This window comes from Frieseomelitta varia, unplaced genomic scaffold (genome assembly GCF_011392965.1).
Source record: "Frieseomelitta varia isolate USP_RPSP 00005682 unplaced genomic scaffold, Fvar_1.2 scaffold_541, whole genome shotgun sequence".
In the NCBI taxonomy this organism is placed as follows: Eukaryota; Metazoa; Arthropoda; class Insecta; order Hymenoptera; family Apidae; genus Frieseomelitta; species Frieseomelitta varia.
In genome coordinates this window covers 1-26,262 of record NW_025110303.1, presented here as the reverse complement: position 1 = coordinate 26,262, position 26,262 = coordinate 1, and the positions used below count along the sequence as shown (strand labels likewise).

General features: G+C 35.8%; 1 protein-coding gene across 6 annotated transcripts; it reads left to right on the top strand.

The window, feature by feature from the left end:
* The first annotated feature begins 708 nt into the window (after positions 1 to 708).
* LOC122533600 (CYFIP-related Rac1 interactor B) lies at positions 709 to 26,262 on the top strand. Of its 6 annotated transcripts, XM_043663475.1 has the most exons (8): positions 709 to 1,379; positions 1,440 to 1,512; positions 20,500 to 20,636; positions 20,833 to 21,057; positions 22,721 to 23,055; positions 24,917 to 24,996; positions 25,131 to 25,257; positions 25,854 to 26,262. In XM_043663475.1, exons 3-8 carry the CDS (start codon positions 20,528 to 20,530, stop codon positions 25,989 to 25,991), a joined length of 1,014 nt encoding a protein of 337 aa, XP_043519410.1. In that variant the 5' UTR covers positions 709 to 1,379; positions 1,440 to 1,512; positions 20,500 to 20,527; the 3' UTR covers positions 25,992 to 26,262. The 6 variants fall into 6 exon arrangements, with proteins under 6 accessions (XP_043519410.1, XP_043519413.1, XP_043519408.1 ...); XM_043663478.1 differs by lacking the exon at positions 1,440 to 1,512 and having other exon boundaries at positions 709 to 976; XM_043663473.1 differs by lacking the exon at positions 1,440 to 1,512 and having other exon boundaries at positions 709 to 1,307.

Sequence of the window (26,262 nt, the reverse complement as noted above, 5' to 3'; positions counted from 1 at the left end):
TTAAAAAACACGAAAGAATCTAATGAAATTCATAAATTGTGATTTCAATTTTACGTGGCATTTCTCTCTTCAAACGTAGAAATTCCTTTGTTTATTGAAAGCAAGGTAGAAAGTATAAAAGGCAGTATTAAAATAAAAGCGACATTAAATTATAAATAAAATAAACAAGACCGTTTTCAATTTTTCCACCCATTGTTTATAATCTCAACCGACCGAGTTGCACAGGTCAGAGAGTTACAGCGTATTAATCAAAATTCTCATTATCCTTGCAGACTTTCGTACTAACGAAACGGATTAACCAGCAGGCTGCATAAATCAAAACCTGCGATCATTTCTACCGTCGTCGTCGCGGTGAAAATCTAATCCGCCGTTCGAACAGGTAAAAGCGTGCATTAATCGGCGTTTTTATTGCTCGCGGTGGCTTTCACGAGGGTCACACCAGATAGAAATGAAAATTTTTCAGCCGCGGATCTCGCGAGAGACGCGTTTTCCAATCCCCGGCAGACAATGAGCTCTGTCGCATTTCTGCACAAGTGAAATCGCAGAGGAGGCCCACGAGGTGGAATTGAAAATCCGTAAAGAACGAGCGAGAAGCGTGTAACACATACACAGCCACGTATCCAGAGTGGGGAGCGCCAGCTGATTGGTCTCTCTCTCTCTCTCTTTCTCTCGGTGAAACTGTCTCGTCGTTTGCCGCACGCCGTTGCTTTGACAGTATTATATCAACCTCCGGCAGCGCGTAGTCGTGTTGTGCTCGCCTTCGTTTATAAATCTCGCTTCTAAAACTCCGAAAGAAAGAGGAACTTCCATTCAGAGTTTTTCGCGACGAATGGTGATTCGCATACAGGGATCTACGTGCGTGGGAGTCCCTTTACGACAGTTTCGAACAGTTTTGAAGGACAAAAAGAAGAAATAATCGAGTGAATAAAGGCAGAAGAGACCAGAAGGAGGGAAGAATTGGAGAAACATTAGTTCTGTTAGTATTTTAGTTCTCAATTTTTTCTTTTCTTTCTCAAAAGAACTTGTTAAAAATTCCCCCCACCCCAAAAAAACGTACCGGCAAGATAAAACAAAAAGCTGCCGCGACGACAGACACGAGGGAATCATTATATTGAGACGTTCCGCGAATTTGTGTTGCGTGTTTTGTGAGTGATAAACGCTTATCGTCGCGCGGCAACTGGAGACTTTTCGCGTCAGCATCAGAGCACAGATCGTTCTCCTTTTCAAAAAAGCTTCACCTTTGCCGCCTAAGTTTGAAGAGGGTTGCTTCTTCCTGGATAACCGGAAGTGGCTATTAAACGACAAAGGTAGAACAATGTCGACACTCGAGAACATCTTCTTTTGAAGCTTTACTCTCTTTCTTTCNCTCTCTCTCTCTCTCTCTCTCTCTCTCTCTCTCTCTCTCTCTCTCTCTCTCTCTCTCTCTCTCTCTCTCTCTTTCTCTTACGAATCTTCAAGATAATAATTCGAGCCTGTTGAGTCATGCTGTGCCTCCTTGCGCTTCGTTCAAAGGTAAATAAACTTTTTTTTATCTCTTTTTTTTTTTTTTTTGCTTCGTTACACATCTGGATATAGGAGTTGTGCAGCTTTCGCGTGGATTCCTCGTTGCGAAACGCGCACCTCGCCAACGATCATTACGTGCGGATTGAAGAAATTGCTGCAAATTGCGATAATCGTCGCGGATAATACCAGGGATTCGTCAAAGAAACCGTTTTCCAGAGCGTGACCAGTGTTTTTATACCTATTGTCGTATTTGTTCCGCGGTTCTTTCGTGCTTGGATTTTTGTACTTGAGACAGGATTTTAGAAAATATCGAAAATATTAGACTCATTACAGTTTAATTAATTAATTCCGTCAAATTTTGGATCTAAAATAGGAATTTTAAAAAGATTATACATCGCAACCAGAATATTTTTAAAAAGCCGGATATTTAATTTAGGAAGGATATTAAATTATTGTCGGAGTTTTCAAAAATGGAGTATTTCATTTAGAAAATGAATAAAAATATAATTATAGGGATTTTTGGAAAAGAATTATGATTCTTTTCAATTAAAAAAGATCTTATCAATTGCTATTGATGGCCGATATTAATTAGATAGATACATTGATCAAAGGGAATATAATTAAAATATAACTCCACAGTTAGAGCGAAATAGTAGGATCGAAACAATTAAAGATTTAACGAGAAATGTTGTATGGAGGAGAACGATACTAAAATTTTATCAAGGACCAACATATAACAACACGTCGAATAAAACGTGCAACGATGCAAATGAATATTTTAATAAACGTGGCTCGGTCTTTTTCAATTGCAGGACGTCTTTATTACAAGTTTCTTTTGTCAAAATAAAATATTTCACCTCGTTAAATAAATAATATCGCATATGTATAGTATACGAAATTCAGATAAACTTGTTTGAATAATATTCATCGAGTTGAGTCAAGTTATAGCTACAATTTCATTTCTTCAGCAAATAAATTTGAGATTTAATTAAATTAAAAATTAAATGAAGACTATACCAAATTACCAATACAAATTATACTTTATTACATGTTTGGATTGATACTGCAGCCTGAGATAATATCTGATCGATAATTTTGTCTTCGCTATTGCACGTTTAAAAGAAATTACGAATAATCGTATATAAGTGTATCGTTTATAGAGATTATTACATATTATATCTAATGTACGAGAGCAAGATGAGATAAACGTAATACGATTGAACATAATAACCTACAAAACGTGACTCTTTATTAAATTATGAACCTGATCTTAACTATGTTAAAGTAGCAGCAGATCAGATACATGAATCATTTAATTTCGCTTAAATTCTCCAATAAAACACATTAAAAATAAAACACCATATTACTATATTGACAATTAACATTTCAAACGATTGCTCCAATATTTTGGAGTAGGTACTGACTAATAAACTGCAATATTTTTCAATTTCATTCAAAGACCATCAAACTATATTTAATAATTTGACCCAAAATAAAATAAAAATTATCACTGAATACAGAAATCGAATTTCCAAGGCGTATGTAATTCCCTCGTAAATATTTCGCAAATGCTATCCGATCACGCGACTGAGAAGGCATTACCAATCGATTTTCTAGCGCGAGATTCAATGAAAAGCGCTGGTTTGTTTTTGTTTTTGTTTTTTTTTTTTTTTTTCACTAAATTATATAGGTATGTGTATATGTATATATGGATTATTCTGTCGTTCGGAGTACTCTTGTATCACGTGTACGATTCATTTCCGCGTGGAAGTCAAGTGCGTATCAGGCCTCTCGAAGAGACGAGGATGGAGTCATTCGAACCGAAAGAGAAAGAGAGAGACAGAGAGACGGATCAAGAGACTTAGAGAGAAAGGGAAAGAGAGAAAAATCTCTACGCCAGATGCACACGCGGGCGCTGTTTTCACGTTGAAAAACTTTTTATCGACCGGACAAAGGAAATCACGAAACTCGTGGCCAACGTATTATAATAAATTCGCATATTTGCACGGCGACTTAATTTCATACTTTTTCGTGATAATTTTTCTCTTACCGTTCCCTGCAGAACGTCTTTCAAGATTAGAGATGGGATCGAGTATCTCACAAACAGGTTCGAGAGTTTAAACTGTTGGAATCGCTGGTCATTATGAAATGTTACAAGTTGTTCCCATTGTTTTTCCATCCTTCTTTCATTTTACTAACATCGTTTCAAACCGCAGCTTATCCTGATAGTTAACAAGGAAAACAAAACTGAAGAACGTCTTTTATTTCAGGGAATCCCTCAATATTGAGAGGTTTTGTCGTCTTAACGAAACACGTGCGTAATTTTCAAATGTTTCACGCTTATAAGAAATTTCAACTTTTGAATGCTCAAACATCATTCACTATACGTGTGTACATGTAAGAACTGAAAAGAAGCAACTATTTCTAACAAAGCACGCATGTACAATACGAGCAGTATCTATTTTTTTTTTTTTTTTACATCCCATCTTTGGATTCAGTCTTACAACCATCGAGCTGCTTATGAAGCACTCATTCCACGATTCGAAATTAGTATAAAATGAACATGTAAATTACAAGTGCATTCATTGAGAAATCTTCTACTTTCGATTCTAACTTGGTTCGGATTTATAAGTACGCATTGGACTTGACTCCCATCTCTAATTTTAAGACAGTCTAGGAAATTTCAGCGCGCACGCGTGTGCTTTCCTTTCTCTCCCAGAACAGATTATCGTTAATTATTCTTAATTGCGAGCAGACTCGCTTAATTTCTACTTTTTCCGTATCATTTAGAACGTTCAACGCATTTACTTTGCCCATCGTTCTTCTCCTCTCGTTACTATTTCGCTCGTTTCCCTGTCTGTTCGTTTCTCTCGCGTGCGCCTCCTTTGAAATTCCGTTTTTGTTTGTCCGCCGGAAGACGGAAGCGTGCACCGAAGATTCGTCGCGTTTCTGTGCGCTGTTATTTCCGACCGTCTGCGGAATTTTTTATTTCCATCATTCGTCGAACTCGTTGTCGTTAAATGCTCTTAATTGGGAATCCGTTCACGCGCTAACACCTTTCCTCGTGAATACTGTTCGGAACGTTCGATCGCTCCTTATTCGTTCGCGCTTTGTTTGATATTTTCGTTGTTTCGTTGGTAAATTCGTATTCTATGGATAATTAAAAAAAAAAAAAAAATTTACGCGAAAAATTACTATTTGGCTTGGTTTCTCTTTTCAATTTTCTGCGTATAGATGAAAATTGTTTTTCGTAGCGAATAAATGAAATTATTCTTTAAAAACTGGACAGACTGTTTTTATTCCCTGGGGCAGTATTTTTAATTCACTATGTGCAAATAAATGAAAATTATTTTTCGTAGTGAATAACAGGATTAACTTTGTTTTACCGATGAACGAGTGACGAATATATTTTTATGAAACTTTCAATCTCATAGTTATCAGATAAACGATAACAATCTGCCATTGTATCCATAACACAGTCCATTTCATATTATTTATCACGCGCAGTCGCCACAAAAGAGAAATGAAACAAACGTTCACGAAGTTATGCGAATGAAATTCATTGCAACGTATGTACTTATCATTCCTGGATGCGAAATTTCACTTAGTTTGATTAACGTTTCGTAATAATGTTTCAACAACACGCTTGAACGCGTGGTTGCATCCTCTAAACGATAAAACGCAGAATTTACGAACAGCTTTGAGCAATCTTTTCCATGAAAATAATCGTAACTCGCTCTTTCTATATTCGAGAGATTGCTTAATACTGCCATAATTACGGTACTCGATACATTGCAGAAAGGCGTTGCGAAAGAACGTAGCAGGAGCAAAAAAGGCGATGAAAGCAGTCTCGCACTTAACCGCAGAATCGCGCGCCATAAAATACAAACTTCGTATAGGATACTTTTTTCCATCAACGAGCACGGAACGAGGAGATCGATGGGTGAGAAGAGGGTCTTCGTCCCTTTTTCATTGCGTCCTTTATGAATTTATAGGCAACGATACGTTATCAGATTATCGAGTAACGTTACTTGGAATCAGGCCGGTTCTATCTGTCCTATTTGTCGATCAATTAACAAGTAGGTCGTCCGTTCGTTTGTGGGAATCAAAAATGGGAAACCATAACTATTCACAAAGAAATTCAGTGATCTACTGATTGCATTTTCTTCCAAATTTAATTTAACTTGACGTTCGTTTGATGGAATGGGGTTAATTTTTCCAAGGATCTATATATGTGTTTCTGTTAAATTTCAAGGTTCGAAAATGCGCAGAGTAATTAATAGAAATATCCAAAATATCGAAAATATGTTAATTGCTGTAGAACGTAACATCTAGCAGCTTAAAGCTAATTTTTCGAATAATCAATCTTGCATAATATACAATATATATTATGAGACATTAGACTAGATTCGTTTCTTTGATTCTAATCATAAACATGTGAACATAATGATTTCCCTATCAATTTCTATAAATTGAATATGGGCATAAGAAGGAAGATATAGAACTTAAACTTAAAAAGAAAAATTGATTAATTCCAAGAATTATCTAAACATTTCTTTATCATTATTCCTTCTACCTAGAATCTATAATTTAAAAAAGTATTCATAATATTATGATAAACTAAATGCTTGCTTCTCAATGACTTAAATTTAAGACATGATGATACGTCATTACACCGATTGTGTTACATTTTTCTGCACAATCATTAGGTTAATCATACCTCGTGCTTAATTTTCAAGCATGAGTGCCTTAGAAGGAACTATGGTCATTTGTTGCCAGTAAAATCTCACTCATAGATTCTGATTAAATCACGTGATTCAATGTCATGATTGGAAAAATTCAATCCTTTCTAGAAACAAGTTATACTGTAAAGTTTGTATAGTATACGTTGATCTATGTATGTACACATATCGAGCACACAGCTGTTGAGATCCAAAATGGAATATTCTTGAAATATTTATCGGTCGAGTAACGGAACTGGAGAACAGTAAACCGCACCGAGTACAAAGGAACCGAAAGAATATTTATTAATTATTTACATTATTAAAAACGATTCAGAAAAATCAGTAATGATCACTGGCACACAATAGTTTTACCCACATAATAAAGATCAAATGAAATCTTCTGTGTCTGTAAAATGGAAGTACTTCCATTGTTAATGATGATTCACTAAATTATTATGAAATTCAGGATTAATTACTACAATATTCCAGACATCGTCGTTATTTTATTGTTTCTGGTAAATATCTATCAAATTCTTTTCCCTAGAAACATTGATTATTTTACTTGGATATGTTTTATCTCTGAAAATCGTAATGTTATTATTATGTTAATTTTATGTCAGTGGTGTTTGAATGACAATATGTACGTAATTATCAAGATTATAAGAAATTATACAAATTTTAAGAATAATAAAAATTACAAAATTACAAGGTCATAAGAAACTTTTGCACGTCTTCGAATATAATTCAAATAAAATGAAGCCCTGATTTTCACGTTAATAACGCGAATATTTTAATATTAAATCTTGATGAATATCTTATGCACGAATGAATATTTTAATTTATTAAATAACATGAATATTGTAATAATATTTTGATATTAAAATTATGAATGCCACGAGCGTTTTCTTCCGAATCGAAAACTTTAGCGAAACTGAAAACAAAGGAATAAGAATTCCGAGGGATAAATCAACAATTTTGTTCCCCAGAGATACAAACAAAACGTATCTCATTCGAATGAAAGTGGTCTTACAGATGAATGGCCATGAATACAAATTTCCAGAAGCGGCAAAACTTTGTAGCTTGTTTAACGCAGTGTGTACAGCGTACATAGTTGGTTGAATCTTTCTCAATTTGTAGTTATACGGAGAAACATGCTAGTGCGTGCTAGAAATTGGTATTGATTTCGATTGTATAATAGAGCCACATGGCGTACTCATTTGTTGGCCAACTACCGAGAATTTCATCGATCGAATTCCATCCGGTTGCTACTGTTCCAGGTAGAAATTGATTCGCTGAACCACATATCGGTGCATTCTTGGTCAATAGCCTTGACCCAATGGAGAATTTGATAACTTTGGGGTCGCTAAATGTTAGCTAAAATACGGCAATCAATTATCCACACGAATAAAATGGAGTTTTCTAATGGAGGAAATAGAATTTTGAGATAACTACAATATTCTTTGCTTGGACTTTTTCTATGTTAAACGTCGACTTTCTTTATAGAAAAAAATTTCACAGAATAAAATGTTTGTAGTGATTTTTATGAAATATTTTTTTAGTTTGACTTTTTCATCCGGTCATGTCAAGGATTGACTTTCAATGTCAAATTCTTTCAAAGTGTTTTATTTTAGATAATAAATTTTGATATACTTGTAATAAAATGGAGAAAGTTAGTATATATGCACATACATATATATTGAGGCCTAACATGAAAGATTCATTCACCGTACGACTGTATAAATAAACGTAACGAACTTTAATTGACTGTAATGTTAATTTAATACAGAATAAATGAATATATAAATATCCAGAGGGGTCCGTAAGTTTTTATGCAAGTTTAAGAATCCTTTAAAATGACACACAAACATCCATCTATTTTTCTTGTCTCGCATTAGAAGTAAAACAAATTTCATATTTTTATCTTGACTTTCTAACAGTTATTTATAATTTTGTTCATTATAACACATAAAGTTCATTGACGCAACTTTCTCGATTGGCGTTAATCCCGAACAATTATCTTGCAATTTTAATTAGAATTATTCGTGAAATCTGACCGGAAATAATCAGCTCATCAACTTGTTTATTAATTAGAAACAAAAATTATAGCACAGTGGCATATCGTCCATTTTCGTGTTTCGAGTTTTCTGTGAACATGCATAACTCTGAGATGCTGAAACGCGCCAGATCGTCCGATTATAATTGTAAACGAAGATATTTTGCATTCGTCCAAGGTACATACTTCATTTAAATAATTGAATTCGCAGCTAAAACAAAAAAGAAAGGGGGAAAGAACGAAGCATTAGAATCCACACGGTGTAACGTAATGAAATTCGTGTTAGCTGAGGCGGTACTAGTTTGTTTAAATACCGTAGACACTTCAACGTGAGTAACCATAGGAACAAGCATTAACATCCTTCTATGGGGTATCGCGAATAGGCGGATGCGGCGTGATCACGTGTGTGGAAAGCACTTGCATATCATCGCACGTGTCCGTTTCGTTCACCGTGACGTAATTCAGTTTGTTGTTATAAGAAAACGAGGATGTAAGAACATGCGAAGGAAGGAGATACCGCTAAGCGAATCGAAATTAAGTTTCAAAGAAAGAATCAGATATAATTGTGTGCATAATTTGTTCACGTATGTACACTAATTATCAGTCGACAATCAAAATGATACGTTTCGTATAAATGTCTAATTATACTTTATATCCTGATTCCAATTACAGAAATCAAGATAAAAGCGCCACGATTTTCGCGAGACAGGAACTGACGATGCGTATTTTGTAATAAAAGATTATCTTTATCGGTTTCTTTAACCTTGAGAGCCATGGTATCGCACATGGTTGAAATTAACTCGGCACACGCGTTTATACGATATAAAAAAGTATTTTGCTTTTAGAGCGTACTATCGATTATTATAATAAATATGATGGAAGCTGTAATGAAATACTTCTGGCTGTGTCAGTAATTCTTCAATAATACTACGTGGTTAATATTTTCGACAGAAGAACTAGAAATATTTCCCACTTGGCTGATGATGTACGTACATACGCGAACATTTTTTTCTGGCCAGACGACAGAAATGTTGATCGATCGCTGTCAACTAATCGTGATCGTTCTGTAACGGTTCACTCCTTTTCTCTGTTTGCTTCATTTGTAATCAAGCGTACGTACACGCACGTACGTAGAGAGGTTTGTCAAAGCAAACGTGCATACGAGCAGAGGGGAATTTTGCTCGGAGGTTTCCTGTCTTCGTCCGGGATATGACGATATCCCCCCTGCTTGGCCAGTGGCGTAAGCAACTATAAAAATATCCGGGGATACCTGGTAAAAAAAAAAAAAAAAAAAAAAAAAAACAACACCATGGGCTAACGAATTGCACAACTATCGGAATTTGTTCAAAAAAAATTTGCTTTGTAGTTGTAAAGTATTTCTGCGTTATATCGAACGTTCAATCTCGTATTTTTCATAGATTCACTAAATTATTTCACTATGCAATTTTCTGTTTTATAAAGCTGCATATTGCGTCTATTTCTATAAGCTGATAATTCTCAATTTATTGTTAGATCGCAGATGATATCGTGTAATTTAATGTATACACCGTTGTTCATTTTACTAGGCAAAAAAATCTAGAGAAAGAAAATATTTGATTTTCTGAATTAAAATTTTTTTAATAAAAATTGTAGACTTAAAATTTTGTACAACTTTGTACACTCCCGATGTCTTTCAATTTGTCGAAAATAATTTAAAATAGTTGACGAAGAAAAAGTTGATCAGTCTAAAAAATACTATCGTAATCACTCGATACTCCGTTGCTTACTTCCGAGCTAACCGCGCGGTTCGCACTTTCTTCCTGAATATTCGATCCATCCTCCACCGAGAAAAGAAACGCTGTGCTCCGAATCTGAATAATTAAAACGCTCTTAGGACAGCATACCCCTTTCAGATGTGTTCACATGATTATCACGCGATAGCTCGCGGAAAATAAGCGTATCGCGTGAGAGACTTTCGCGTCTGTATTTTGCTTCTGCATCACGTAACCCAAGTACCGAGACCCGAAACAGGAACTTAAACTTCGTCGAATCGATTACATACATCCACTTACAAAGGAACAAAAGGAAAGAGAAAGAAGGAGTAAACTGTAAGGAGATAAAAAAAAAAAAAAGAAGAGATTAACCATTGGATTTTGAAACGATCTGCTATCTTCGAGCGTGACAACCCTTTCTTCTCTTCATCCCTTGTCTCGCTATACAAAAACGTGTACACCACCACACGTGTCTTATTCATAGAGACATATAGTAGAAATCAGAGAAACGAGCACTCAATGAAAGCTCTCCTGCTAATTCCCTGTTGTGACAAAGCTACCGAGTCATTTTTTATCACTCGAGTATCCTCTGGTACTCGGATCATGATTACACGAATCTATTTCGAAAAATGAGAGCATCCCATTCATAGAAGAAGCCAACGACATGTTATCTGACTGAATGTTGCGATTTATAATAAATTTTCCGATTATTGAAAATAAGAAACCAAAGAAGCTAAAGTTGAATCATTAATCTGTTAATTACCAAACAGATCAAAATGTTATAAATAGTTTAGTTCTCTGATTTTGTGAAATTATGGATTCTATGGATTTTTGGATTGTAAACTATTTGGACTGCGATACTGAACTTTGTTGTATACTGTGTATTTCATTTATAAATATACTAAAGGTTGAATTTTGTCTAACAGTGAACATAGGATCGTTATTTCCTATCGAGAATTCTGTATCCGAACTTTCAATGAAACGACGGATCGGATGGAAGTTCAATTTCCTATTGATGCTAAAAACTCGTGCACCGTTTCATCATTTTCATCAACAAATAAAGTGTCTCTCGAAAGTATGATTCTCCAATACTTCGTAACATTCTCCATTGTCAGATTAAATAATATATTTGGAATAACATTGGAAATTCACAAACTGCGTTTGTAGAATTACTTCCTGATTTGTGACAGGATGTTCTATCAAGCCGTCAAACAGATTCAATTTGGCGATTTTGAAACGATTTAATTGATTTGTAGAGTATATACAGTGTGTATACAGATTACAGACCTTCTCTATAGTCAATAATTTTCGTTGATAAAGTTTATTTTAATTGACTTGTTTGATGTAATTTTTAAATCTCGGATTAAGTTTTATATTTGGACAGATGATGATTTGATCATTAAATCATTCAGATTTGATTTAATAGTACTTTTTTTTTCTCTACATATCTAAAAAAAAATTTTAATTTCTGAAGTTATTTTAGTATATAATATAGAATATATAAGTAAATATTAGTATTATGTATTTACTAATTATCTGAGGATAAGTGTTGCTTTTGTTGTAAATAAGGGATAAGTTAACGATAATACGTGTATGATTTAGCGATGTCTAATTTGATACGTCGTTAATGCTCACATGGGAAATGCGGTATAACATGAGGTTCGGTCATTTCCTTTTCCCATTGTTCCAACTTTTAATTAATTTGCCTCTTTCTTAAGGAGGACAGGGTCGCTAAAGAATAATAGCCTCGCGTGCTCAAAGGTTTCGCATGTGCACGTATGGATACGAACAATTTCTAAATTGTTCCAACTATTTAATTTTATAAAATGTCTTGCTTTAACATGTCTGTATCCAAATTGAAACTTTCATGAAACAAACAAACAAAAAAAAAAATGAAATAAAATAAAATAAAATAAATAGAAATAGTGAAACAAAAGACATAGAAAAATATAGAAATGGTTTTCAAAAAAATTGTTTCGGACGAAATAAAAGTAAATTACTAATACGTTATAACTTTTCAGACATCGCAGGCGTTGAATGATTTACTGGTTGTGATATATCTGTGGCTTGAAAAAATTTCTACTGACATTTGTTGGTTTAACGTTTCAGTGACTTGATACGAATGAATCAAACAGAGCTTAGCTCCATTTAAACAACAGAAGGGTGATCAATATCACAGGTCAATTAATCACTTTTTTCAGCACGATAGTGTCAACTCGTAATGTCGCAGAGACACACTTTCACAGATAACCTTTTTGACGAAGATTAAGAAAACAGATTAAAATAGACACGTCATTTCTTCGTAATATTTAAATGAAAAAAAGGTTTGAACACATGCAATTCAGATCTTCCTACAATTTGAAGATTCTCCCCTATTAATTCTTGAAAATCTTTCGTACAATATGGTTGTATATGGAATTGCACGTTGATACGGAAAACAGTAACTAATAATTTCTATAAATAGATTGCTCGAAGACAATAAAGTGATACGACGATAAAATAAAATGATACAACAATAAGCGTGCAGAATAACACTGGCTTAACAATGGGTATGATGAAAACAACTTCGTTTTCTGCAAATCTCTTTCGCATTTGTTTCAGCAAAAATTCCAAAAATAAATTTAACGTGCCTATAAGTCTTCGTTGAAATAATCAACAATATAATGCGTCGACTTTCGCAAAGGAAAAATTGCGCTTCGCTTTCGTGAGCGAAGAGACCAATGTAATTCTCGATCCTATCCCATAACCCGCAAGCTCGAAGAGCTACTTCCACCAGGAAAGAGATAACATTGAACATCTTTCTCCGAGGCAGGTGGTTCGAGACCTTTCCCATGTATCCCATGCGCACCACTTCCATGTTCCAGTTAATGGCCAGATAATTTTTTAACACGTCGCGCACGTTCCCCGATGGCCCTGATCCTCGCTGTTCCGCGAATTAATTTGCTCAGGTTGTTTAAAGGAGGCCACCGAGCCATGCACGGTAGTATGGCTAGCCTGGTTTAGAGATCGGCGAGGAGACTACGCGCGCGTTACCATATCGCGCGCAAGACGTGTCGCGAGCGACGCGTCGATACGCGCGCTATTATTTAAGCCGCGTACGTACTTGCGTACACGGCCGTCTTATTAAGCACGCACGCCACTCGTGCGACGAGTGGCGTGCTTACACGCCTAAGCACACGCTGGCAAGCTATCGTTTCGCGTTCTTACAAAGTCGTGTTACAGTTTGGGGACAAGAGGCGTCGTTAACATCGTGACAACTGGATAGCTTCGCGTACATTCGGTGTTCATTAGTCACTGGTTATCTTGGTAAAATTGGCAGGATATGGTTCAGTTTAGTAACTTTTAAGCGTTTTATTTTCACGTGGTAAGTGGCAAAATATCCTCCTTGGGGAATTTAGAAGAATCTAATTATTATTTGGTAGTATTATAGCATTACGTGGATATTATTTTATGGTGTTATAATACCATTATATATTAATGAGGAATATACTCACGTGACAATTGCCGTAGTATTAAAAGATTGTCAGTTAAAATTTATCTTGAGATAACAAAACGTTTAATCAATTTTTAAATTAGAAGACTAAAGATTAAATAATTATGTTTGTTTCACGAACTACACTAAAATTAGTAAATTGAGTCGAAAATCTTAACGATAGCCAGCGGATACAATGGAATCACGTGGAGTCAAACTATTGAATGAAAACTAGAGTGTTTCATTCGATTCTTCGAACTTCTTCATAGGTTCATTCAAATTGAGTTTATACGGTTCGTGCAAGGGACTACAACTCACGATAATTTATTTTGTGAATAGGCGAATATTTGGTGAGTGAAGATAGGTCTCTGGTCATGATATTTTTTGTATTTAAAATTTTCATTAATATATTCTCATTAATTCTCATTAATATTGATAGGAAAAAAAAAAAAACAAAACAACCGCAAGTTATTCAAGGAACAAATGCGAAACCTCTATACATAATTCTAAAAAAAAATCAACGTATTCGCAGGGAACGAAAATATTTCCGAGGGAACTGAGGATGATCATTTTCCCAATTAAGAGTCCTGTAGTATATATTTACTTCAGATGATACGCCCGTCCGATTATGCCGGCATAACCGGTAGCACGAAAAAAAAGAAAAGTCGGAATATTCCCATAGACTAGACTAGAAAAATCAAACCAGTTTATACCCAAGCTTCTTTCACTTTCTTCCGCTCGATAAACCTGCTTATTAGACAACTTCTGTATCGTCTTAGTTTATCTGGAGAATGTTACGCGCGAGGCGGACAAAAACCACTCGGACGGGCAATTTCTTCTAATAGCGGTGAACGAACAGGCAGCGGAAGAAAAAGTATCAGTTATAAATCGTAGTAACGATTCGTATCATGAAATATCTGGTGGCGCAAGTGCACTTGTACGAAGCGTGTATAAAACACGTAAGTAATCGTGATATACATGCACCATGGTTGTCGGTTCTGTCCTGTCGTCGCAGCGACGAAAATTAAGGTTGACCGAAGGAAAGGGGAGCTCGAGAGAGCCGTATCGAGGGTCATGGTGGGAGGTGGCGAGGGCCTCAATTGATTTGCTGGAATTGATGCACAAAAAGGCCTTTAATAGGCGTCGATTATCTTCGCCCACGGTTTCCGACGATTATTCAATCGTGCACTTGAAAGAGGTGCAAAAATCTCGACACCGCGACGATGTTTAAACGATGCACCGCGGAAACTGACTGTAGCCTAAACAGCCTCTAAATGTTCTTGCAACGACAGTGACAAAGATTAGTGCACAAAGAAGAATGTGTCATACGTGAAACGACGAAGTGACAGAAATTTCGTTACGTCAGTTAGAATGCTTGTTATTTACTGTGGAACGAGTTGAGATTTAGAATGGCGAAACTTGTGAATTTGTCGATAATCCTCGTGAGACAGTATTTCAATATATATTTCTTAAGATTGCCAGAACGTGGTAGTATGATAGGGAATGTTTTAGTTTAAATTAAACGGACGACATTTTTAGATGTTGAAATGCACGATTAAACTTGGATTTTCAAAAGATTGACTTACACTACGATGATTCTTATCGTACCATGTGCGTACGGTGATTGACGTCATTAAAGTACGCGAGGGCATAAATTATTTAAAATACGCTATTGATTTTATCAATATTTTTAAAAACCCGAGTACGTTGGCTATCGTCGTACATACGTTGATCATCATGCAAGATTCTCTTCCATGGGATTATATTGATAACATCGCTTACTATGAGTCAACGTGTTTGTAATTGAATAATAAATGTACCGTCTGAAGTTCGTTACAGACTCTAAATAGAACTTAATAACTCAATCTATCTTTCCTAGCGTTAAACTGTAATAATGGCAAATAATTCGTTTTTAGACTTTTCATTAAATACATCTGTACTCTTTCGAACTAAATGAAATGAACGTAAAGGAAAATACGAATGAAGACTTTTGTATCTAAAAGTTTGAACAAAAAATTGCTTTTAGCAAAAGACTGTTCGTAAAAATTCATCGCGTTTAAAATAAAAGTGTCTGGCCTTAAGTTCTTTTAAAATTTGCACGCGCACGCACAGAAAGAAACACTTTGTGATGTTATTACGTTATTACGGAACACGTTCTGTTCTTTGCGACACAGCGAAAGAGAGCGTTCGCAGATAAGACTCCATCACGTGCACTTCAAATAGTAAATGCATGTACGGTTGGCGAAGCGGTGGGGTCGGTTTGTGTAATGTCAGCAACGATTATTGCTTTATCGGGAAAAATGGAAGCGAAATCGCGACGGTTATCCACGTCGTTGACTGCTCTTTCAGTGTCCGATAGATAATACGAACTAATTCTCTCTTGACACAGAATTTCCTTGAAGCAAATAACGATCTCTCCTGCGTCTTGTTTGTACGTGTCACGTCGTATAACCTATGGGACTGGGTGACACGCCGTTCTTCAACTATGAATTTCCGCTTATATCGCTGTTAAAGATCAAAAATAACGATGCTCCTGCTTCTTATTATTTAACTGTAAGATGATCGTGTTTATTATTCCTAATTCGAAAGTTAAATATTTAGAACGTTAAATAGTGAAGGATAACAAGTGATTGAGCAAAATAAACATTAAACAGTTTGGAATTTAGTCACGATTAACAAAGCGGAGATTGAAGTTTCGACTATACAATTCCAGATTACGAGATTTTAAAGTATGAAATAATATTTATATGTTCTGAAAAGAGTGAAGCAACGTAGACAGATATTTGACATTTCTACAATATTTTCCAAAACATTTTCATATTAATATTTTGAATCACGGGTTGATTTCATTGACACAATTCTATTAAACTATAATTATTATTTTAATTATCAAGTAGTAAATTATTATATGAAATTACATTATTATTGATATTAATACTAAAATTCCTTCTTTCATTTTAAAAATGTTAACTCGTAAAGAAGAATATTTTTAAAATTTCGTTACCTACGTTCCAAACAACAGTGTGACTCAAATTTGTATTGTAAGATTGTATCTAACGAATCATTCCTTAGAAATGAAAACTTTCTGAAAGTTCGGTAACAAGTAGGACGAATATTCTTGCAGGCCATAAATGGGTTGCTATTTCAATGTCATTCGTCTACTCCACGAACGTTAACCCATAAAGGTACTGACCCGAGTATTCCAGGCAAAGCCGCATAAACATTAACGCGATTGATTCTTGGTAACTCGGCCGGCCTATATCAGACGATACTGTTCACCCTTTTGAGCCTCATCTTGACCGTTACTAGCAATCCGTTGGTCGCGTACCCTCTCACGGATGAGTTGGCCACGAGTTCCAGGGAACTTCTAAATTTATAAACGTATTTTGAAGTACGAGTCTTCACCGTACTGACGCTAATAATCGAATGTTGAAGACACAGAAGAATTTCAACGTACTTGCAATTTAATTAACTTCAATTCGATAAATTAAACGTTAAAATGAATATAATATTTTAATGTCGCGTGTTAATTGGAGTGTTTGAAAAATTTGAGCGAAACGTTAGACAAACATCAAAGGAGATAAAAAAAAAAAAAGAAATGAATTTTTGTTACGTTTACTCTCTATGCGTTCTTTCGTTTATTCGTTGCACACGTTGCATTCCAGAATGCGATGCATTTTTAGATGGTTTAAAAGTTGAAGTTGATCCAAACATAAAGCAATAATGAGTAAAAAAATGTAGCAGATAAATTTAAAAGTTTGTCTAATATTAACGTGTAACTACTAATATTAACTTTAAAAACTGTTCATATTTGAAAACCATATTAATCGACTCGAATCCGTCACAACTTCTGAACTATTTATCAGACGTCCTGTGCGTGGAAAGTTCGTCGAAATATTGGTAAAAAATATTCCGCTATTATACGTTAACCACGATAAAATCCTCCATCCATGGGGGATGCGAACTACCTCCATCATTGTAAATTACTTTGAATTTAAGATTGTCATTCTTTTCAAAATCTTCATCGATTTAAATCGCCCTTAAATAGCTGATTTTCCGTTTCAAATTTGCCAAGATTTGCTCGATTCGAAAGGTAGATCTCGAAATGCTTGGCCAAGATTTGCTCGATTCGAAAGGTAGATCTCGAAATGCTTGGCGATTCTGAGGCAAGCAGCGTCACCCTGAGGACGAACCGGCGAACTAACCCCATTGATTTTTCGCGCGAACGTGCCGCCGCCACTGTCGTTTACCAAATAAGGAGAGGACTCGAACCGCGCCACTACACAACGCAACCCCTTACGAACAGCAACATGGCCGTCCGTTGAATGACAGTTGTTGCACTCGGTACGCGTACTTGTTGACCATCCCCGGCTTTCGACGTGTACCTGTCAGCGCCATGCATTCGCGTTCACGAGGGCGATCACGCCGACTCTCCTTCACGGTGAGTTCCTAAGGGAAACTCTTTTCACGTATCAACGAAATCATCTTTCGTGTCATTAAATCGTGTGTTATCATCCTCTCTTCGACTTTCAACGAGGGGAGAAAATCTGCCGATTTTTCCCATTGTCTTCTGATTCTTCTTCTTTTTTTTCTTCTTCTTCTATTCGTTCGTTCGATCGAGGGTGAATTCTCGTTTGTGTTTGAATCTTCACGAGAACGAGTGGCACGAGGAGTGATTCGTTAACCTGATCTTAAGCGAGTCGAATACATAGTTTGTTGGCGCGATTGATCGCGAGGGAATCACGCCGCTTGGTCAAGAATCGCTTTGCTGTGCCAGCGTGACGCGGAAACGATTGTTGTGCTGCCACGATGATAATACTTCGCTTCTGCGTTGGATCATCGGTGGAATTTTCAACGTAAATATTTATCTTCACCCTCGCGTGTCGTGCGAGCTATTTTCGATTATATTCGATACTCGTTGGGATAAGAAAGTGCGATCGATCCAAACCAAGCGTTAGAGAGAAAAAAAAAAAAAGGAAAAAAAAAAGGGATAACGTACGGTTTTACGACGGACTATTTTTACGCGAATAGCTTTATACGAGACAAACGCGAGCCGATGTTGCGGCGAATCGCTGGCTGATTGGCAAATCTAACCGGTCCTGCGTGACAAGAGGAGTTCGTTAACGGAACGCACGGTTTTCTGCTAAAAATAACGGAGACGTTCGCCGGTACGTTGGAATCCCTCGGTGCATAATTTTAGATCTAGCAAACTCGATCGTTGTCCCTTTACGTGTGTGACAAGCATCCGTCTCGAGCGTTGCCGGTGTTCGTCGTGGATTTTATCGTTTCCACGTGTCACCAAGATCACGGACAGGTAACAGGGTGATAAAGAGACTTTTCATTCGCATCGTTTCGAGTACAATCGCATTCCACGAGTGAAACGAACTAATTGCCTCTCACAACGAAAGTTGATAACGTTCTCTTGTTATATCAAGGAGAACCAAGAGGCCAGTTTCTCTGGCAATTTCAACTTATCTTTATCTGGCTCTCCGTTTCTAATTGCTTTTCATCCAAAACTCGAGTTTCTCCTCTAACGCCGGAACAAATTTCTCCGCTCTTACCAACATTCATTTCAACGTGTTGGAACATCTTCTTCAGTTTAGAAATTGCGAAATTTATATGTTGAATTCGTTGATGCTTCGTAAGTACTTTAATCGTTGAGTTATTTATTGTGATGAAGAGCTCGCGAGAATGTTTCAGTTAATTTATTTATGCTTAACCCTTAGTGTCTGAATTATGAAAAGAAAAATTTTAGATTTTTAACGCTAGAACCACCAAAGTTGTCGAAATGAGAAATTCATAATATGTGAAAATTTTGTAATTTACAATTAATATCTTTCGAAAATGATTTCTCATAAAGCATGTAAATAGAAGCATTTGTTCTTTATTATATAACAAACTTCTCCCTGTCCCTTGCGTTTTAATTTCTCTGAAATAAGTTTTACACTTTAACGTTACGTTTCCAAAAAATAAAAATTTGCACAAATATCCCTGCTTAATCTCTTATTGATACTATTTGTCAACCAAATATTTAACATACGACGACAAAATATCAAGGATCCCAGAATTCAATAATCCAACACATTCATCCCAAAGTTTTATAGTTAGGTACGATTCAACGAGGGTTAGAATCAAGGTTGAAAATCAAAACGTTAAGGTGGTAAGGTACGCGTGTAGGTTCTTGAAATTGTTAGCCGTTTTCAGGTGAGGTCAGCGTCGGATTAGCTCCGCTGATCGGAATTAACGGAATTCATCACTCGTTGACGAGTTCGCAGAATTCGTTCGTTCTGTGGTCCCGATACGAACACGTGGTTTGCTTAATGTGCATTTACACGTATATAATACGTGTGCATAGACGCGCGCGCGATCGTTTGTCTGGAATTAACACTTCGACGTGCAGGCGCGGAACGGCGTACGGATCGGAGTCAGAAATTCAAATTCTGCTGTGACTCCGTGCAGTGACGACGCAAACTCCAGGTACGCCAGGTCAACTGTCTCCTCCTCTTATCCACCCTGACTGTTTTTGATAGATTTTGGCACTCGTTCGACACCATTCTTCCTACCCTCTTGATATATATCTATCAGCCAGTTTTCCCAAGAGCGTTCTTGATTTCCACGGCATTCTCCAACTTTCCACGAACTTTCCGTCATGTAGAAACTCTGGCCAGACCCTGGCTAAACTTTGATTAAACGTCAATTTTGAAGTGCTGGTTTTACCAAGCTTTACGTGTAATTGCTCACAGGACGTGATAAATAGTTTACCGAATTCGAACGTTTATTTTGTGACACAATTACGACATGCTCTTCATGTATTTTTTACACTCTGGTATTCAAGTAAGTAGAAAAATTTATTTTACAGCAAGTTCTATCCATGATTTTGTGTGGAGTTATTCAAAAAGAAGGTAGTAAATAAAAGTGGCAACGAGTTGTCGTGGCATTTTAATTGGCTGTTAAATTTAAGGGGACTTCTACATGTGTATTTTTACTCTGTTACAGATGCCTTTCATGTTGTAAATAATACTGGATGAAAGGTAGCTTCAGATCGAAGATGGGCAAGCTTTTGAGTCTTCTGGCTCGAGACGAGTCTACCTGTTGCACGCCTCAAAAGTACGACGTCTTTTTGGATTTCGAAAGTAAGTACGACGAGCATACTCGCGTGAAAACGTCCCTGTCAATCGTAATTTTCGCGTTGTTGAATTTTTTCGTTCTTCCCTGCTTTTCGACTTTTACTTGGCAAAATGTTGCACGATACCGAGACGTTACGAGTGACGTCGATCAAAGATCGACTTTCGCATTGGACAAATCATTCTCTTTTAATCGAATTTTTAGATGCACAACCTTCCGACATAGAAAGGGAGACCTTTGAAGCGGTGCAAAGAGTTCTGAAAAATTCAGAATCTATCTTAGAGGAGATTCAGTGCTACAAAGGGGCAGGGAAAGAAATCAGAGAGGCGATTTCGGCGCCCACGGAGGAGTGTCAACGGAAAGCCTACCTGACTGTTGCCCCTCTGGTTGCCAAGCTGAAAAGATTCTATGAATTTTCATTAGAACTTGGTGAGCGTTAACCTTTCATATGTTCTTTTAATATTTTTCGCTTTGTCTTTACTGTTTCCAAATGTTTCCTAAAATTCTATTTTGTTAAAGCGGTACGTATCACGATGCGAACAACTGTCGAAATTGAAATCTTTGGAAATAAAAAGATAAAAATATACGACAAAGTAAATAAATAACAATGTTTCACGATTAATAATTTCTCAAATAAACATATATATTTTTTTAAATAAATATACATAAATTACAAAACGATAGAAATTTAGGATTCAAATACTTCATATTTATTGTTAAATGTCAAATTTCTAATATCGTAATCACACGGAAAAAATATATCTACATATCTTCACAGGCAGTTTTAATTTTTTTTAATTAAACTTCCAATCTGTCTGTCAAGCTATCTAGTTGAAAAATTGCAAATTAGAGGGACACTCTAAACGATCAATGTTTATTGAAGTAAATTGCCCTACGACACTATCAATTTCTCTTCAAAGACCGGGGATTATTTCTATCGAACGAAAAATTTTTCATGTTCAGCTTTAATTACGATATCATTCATTGAAACTAAGGACATAAAAACTTAAATGTCGATATTGGTTCAGCAACGAACCGCGAAGGATTATTATTTAGCTTGAATGCTGAATATTCCCGTACGTACGGTGATTGGAAGTCCAATATCGTTGCATCGGCACGAGCGAAACTTCCAACCGCTTATAAACTTCAGACGCATTTATTGCCTTTATTTTGCATAACGTAGTAGTAGGCATTCGAGCGGAAATGAAAATGTCCGCTAGCTCTCGTCAACTATAAAGTAATGCCAAAAGTAAAATCGTTTGAATAAAATCCTTTTTTTCTACAAACGAACCTCGTTCACGACGTTTTACCGACTTTTACATCGCTCTTCGAAATTTTCATATCACTTTTAGAAAGTTATATACGTTCACGTAATTTATTATTTCTGAATTAGTAGATAATAATGATATTGAAAAATAAAAGTTAAAAATTAAATCAAGCAAAACTCTTGTTTTAGCTAAAGCTAATCTAAAATTCCAGCTTCCAATTTTTTAATCTGTATTGTGACCTCTAACTTTCTCATATTACGGATATGTATGGATGCTTCATGCTGAAAGTTATAAGAAATCTTATAACTTATGATATAATCGACCAAACAGTCGATTTTATATGAAAAAAAATCTATAGCTCAAAATAAACAATTTAAATACTGCTTTTCAGATATAGCTGAATTTAGTTTAGTTTTCTTTCGAAATATAAGAAGAAAAATATATAGTACTATTCAAAAAATATAAAATGATCTTAATTCTTGTATGGGAAGACTGATTTAAAAAATTCCTTTTGCAATGTTTCATTAATAATTCATTTCATTCGGTATCTTGTTGCAACGTTGTTTAACTCTTCATGATACTACATATTCATATTTTGTATATTTTCGTATGTTGCTCCTTTATTTATCAATACACTATTGTAAAAAATACCAAATTAGTTTTAATTAGTTCTCAGACTTTCAACTAAATAGCGATCGATTCATAAATCAGAACAGAAAAGAACCTTCTGTTCAAGCTACAAATAGAAGAAAAAAAAAAAAGAAATTGCAAGAGTTTCAGAATCGTGACGCTCATTTTGCAACTTTTCGCTCGATATTTTCCAGAAAAGGTCGTACCAAAGATCCTGGGTCAATTGTGCTCTGGCAACCTCTCGCCGACCCAACATCTCGAAACCCAACAGGCTTTGGTGAAACAGCTGGCAGAAATTCTGGAGTTCGTTTTAAAATTCGACGAGCACAAGATGAAGACCCCGGCTATTCAGAACGACTTCAGCTATTATCGGAGAACATTGACCAGAGCATCTCTGGCGCGACAGGAAAATGCCGAGAAGGACCTCGTGGTCGGCAATGAGCTCGCCAACCGAATGTCCTTGTTCTACGCCCACGCGACACCCATGCTTCGTGTTCTGAGTCACGCGACCATTACTTTCTTGATGGACGTAAGTGGTATCGCCTCTTTTCTTTCTACTATCTATCTATTCCCCTCATCTATCCGCAATTATCGATCCACCCGGATGCCAATCGACGCTGTTCGCGAGGAATTCCGATAATAATTGTGTTCATTAAAATGTCGTCGTTTCTTTTTAACTTCTATGCTTTCCTTATTCAGTCAAATTTCGTAGAAGAGTGTTTTTCTTTTTTAATTAAATAAATATCGCCTGCACTTGTTGCGGAAAAGAATCTTTTGTGCAAATATTTCAGCAAGTTGTTTTAAGTTTTTTAAGTTGTCTTTCGTCCTTTCTGTTTTGTGACTGGATTGAGAATTTGAACTTTTGTTTTATAACGTGGTAAATTCAGTTTTCAAGTATATGGAAAATACTTGAATTAGAGATTAGAAATGTGCAAATTTATGAAACTAAAATATTTGAAATTATATGAAATATGCGAATATAACTAGAATATACGAATTTTATAATAAGTAGGTGATCAAGTTCTCACATTTTGTAATCGTTAGTCTTTGCACGTGAATTTCTTTAGACATTTTAAAAAGTATTTAAATGGTTTTTCATTCATTCTGTCGCATATATGTTCTGCGATGCAAACACTATAATGGTCAAAGAAAAGCAGTCCGTCAAACGTCATTTCTTTTCATGCAACAAGTAAAATTTTGGCAATTCGCGAACTTTGTCACGTTTGAATTATCATTTAACCGCGACTAATTTAAAATTGACTTTATTTCCGGAGAGACAAACGAGCGAAAGAGTAACTCGCAGTAAAGGAAAAAAGGGAGAAACGTGAAAGGCCCGTGTAGAGTCTTGAAAATAAATTTGATTCAACAATGCTGAATAAGCAGTATTATCGCAAAAATCCATTCTTCCAAGCGCGCGTTTGTTGCATGCGCCTGTGTATATTTGGCTTTCTATTTTACGTAATAATAGACACTCCGCTTTATATTTTGTCTGGTAATTAATCATTCACTTTCCATCTTTCACTGGAAATCTTCGTTTCAAAAGGAAGACAAAGGAACGTTGCGTTTGACCTCGTACAAATATTAAACGAGGAAGCTTGGTTAACAGAACGACGATGTACGAACAAAATAGGTCGATATAAATAATGACGAGCACCGGAGCAGAAAATTAAAAGCTATTATTCCAAGTGATTCAGGGTAAAACAGTTCTCGGAACATTTACCCGTATAATGGCTAGTAGATTCGTTCGCAATAAATGTGTACATGTGTATTTTAATTGGAATCATGCAGGAAGTGATTATTCGTGTTACGATGTAAACAAGAATGGATTTTTGATCTTATTTTATGTATTATTATGTCTAATTTGTTAACTGATCTGCCTCTTGATCGTTTTGCTACAGAACTGAATGTTCAGTGAACTGCCTTTATATTTCTATTTTGGTTTCAGTTGTTGAAGTGTGAAGCAATGATGTACATAGATGCTTCTGATACATATGTTTTAAATGATTCTGATATTACAAAATGAGTCGTGTAAAAGACACAAGATAAGCGATAGAAATTTAAAACAGCCAATAAACAGCAGGACGATGTAATTCTTGTTCTTATTAATATCAATATATAATAATTGCCATTTGGTGTATAAAATAGAGATCATCTTTCATTTATTGCTCAAACATGTGAATAAAAATCGTGCGCGTAAAATTAATATTTTATATTGTCTGCTTTTGGTATTCTAGTGTCTATTTCTAAGCGATCTACATTATCATAACTGGTTGAAAAGATTCGAAAATAGAACTTACACTTGGATATTTAACGATATGATAACATTGTCACGATATTTGAATTTTGTTATATTTTCTGGTATTTTATCAAATACGTTGTACCTGTTTCAGAACGAAGATGTAGCACGTGAGAACATTACAGAAACGCTTGGTACCATGGCCAAGGTTTGCCTGCGCATGTTAGAAAATCCGTAAGTAACGCGTTGACCTGACAGTCGAAGTAAAAGAAAGATCTTTGTCTACGGAGAAAGATTTTTAAAGAAAGATAAAAGAAAAAAAAAAGAAAGTGGCAGCAGTTGGAGATGAGATATGTTATTGTTCTTAGGAATCTACTGGCGCAATTCCAACGAGAGGAAACTCAACTCTTTGTTCTGAGAGTGATGGTAGGGTTAGTGATCCTTTATGATCACGTTCATCCCCAAGGTGCCTTTGTTAAGGGTTCGAATGTCGATGTAAGTATTTAACTAACGTCTTTTGCAATGTGTGTATTGAAAAAGCGGATATACTATTGGATAGATCTTAAAAATAATATGACAGTATTTTAAAAATAATATGCGACAACTACGCAACGAAAAGAATTAAATTAAAACGTCGTCTCTATCATATTTATATCCTGAATATGAAATAACGTGAGAATAAAAGCCACGATACGATATAACTGAACTAAAAATTAATAAAAAAAAAAAAATAAATCATTAATGCAACAAATATCAGATTACAGTGAATTTTCAGACAGCGCGGGGAGAAAACCGCGTGAGAGACATGCATTATCAGACAAATTTATGAAAACAAAACAAAAAAATGTTAAAATTTTACATATTACACGAGGGACTGTTTATCGCGTTGTATGCGAGTCATAATTTTTTCGTCGCGTTGTACGAATTCACATTGTGAGTGAGCGCGTTACACGGAAGTCAATTGTATTATTAATCTGTAAGAATTTTTATAGTAGTTGTACAAGATTCTACAGTATTTATAGAAGTGTGTATGAAATATTTAAACATGAAATTCTCATATATATGCGTAATCTCTCATAATGCCTGTTCAGGTTAAAGGCTGTGTGAAGCTGTTGAAGGAACAACCACCCTGCAAAAGCGAGGGTCTACTGAACGCTCTCCGCTACACCACCAAGCACCTGAACGAGGAGAACACACCGAAAAACATCAAGAACCTGCTAGCAGCATGATTACCGAAGCAGCGCGGCTGCTGCATTCGAAGCTGAGACAATTGCCTGCTAAAATGTCGGAAGCTGAACGCAATGCCATTCTCATATTCTATAGCGTTCACGAGAACGCCGAAGATGATATCCTTCGCGACTTTTAATCTCGGGACGCAAAGAGCAATCTCCTGTTTCTGATCGTGGCTGGGTGGTGGACCACTGAAAACGTGTCTTTCGTAATCGAGTCTATAGCTGCCCGAAAACTGCCGACTTCTACATACCTTCTGACAAAAAAAAA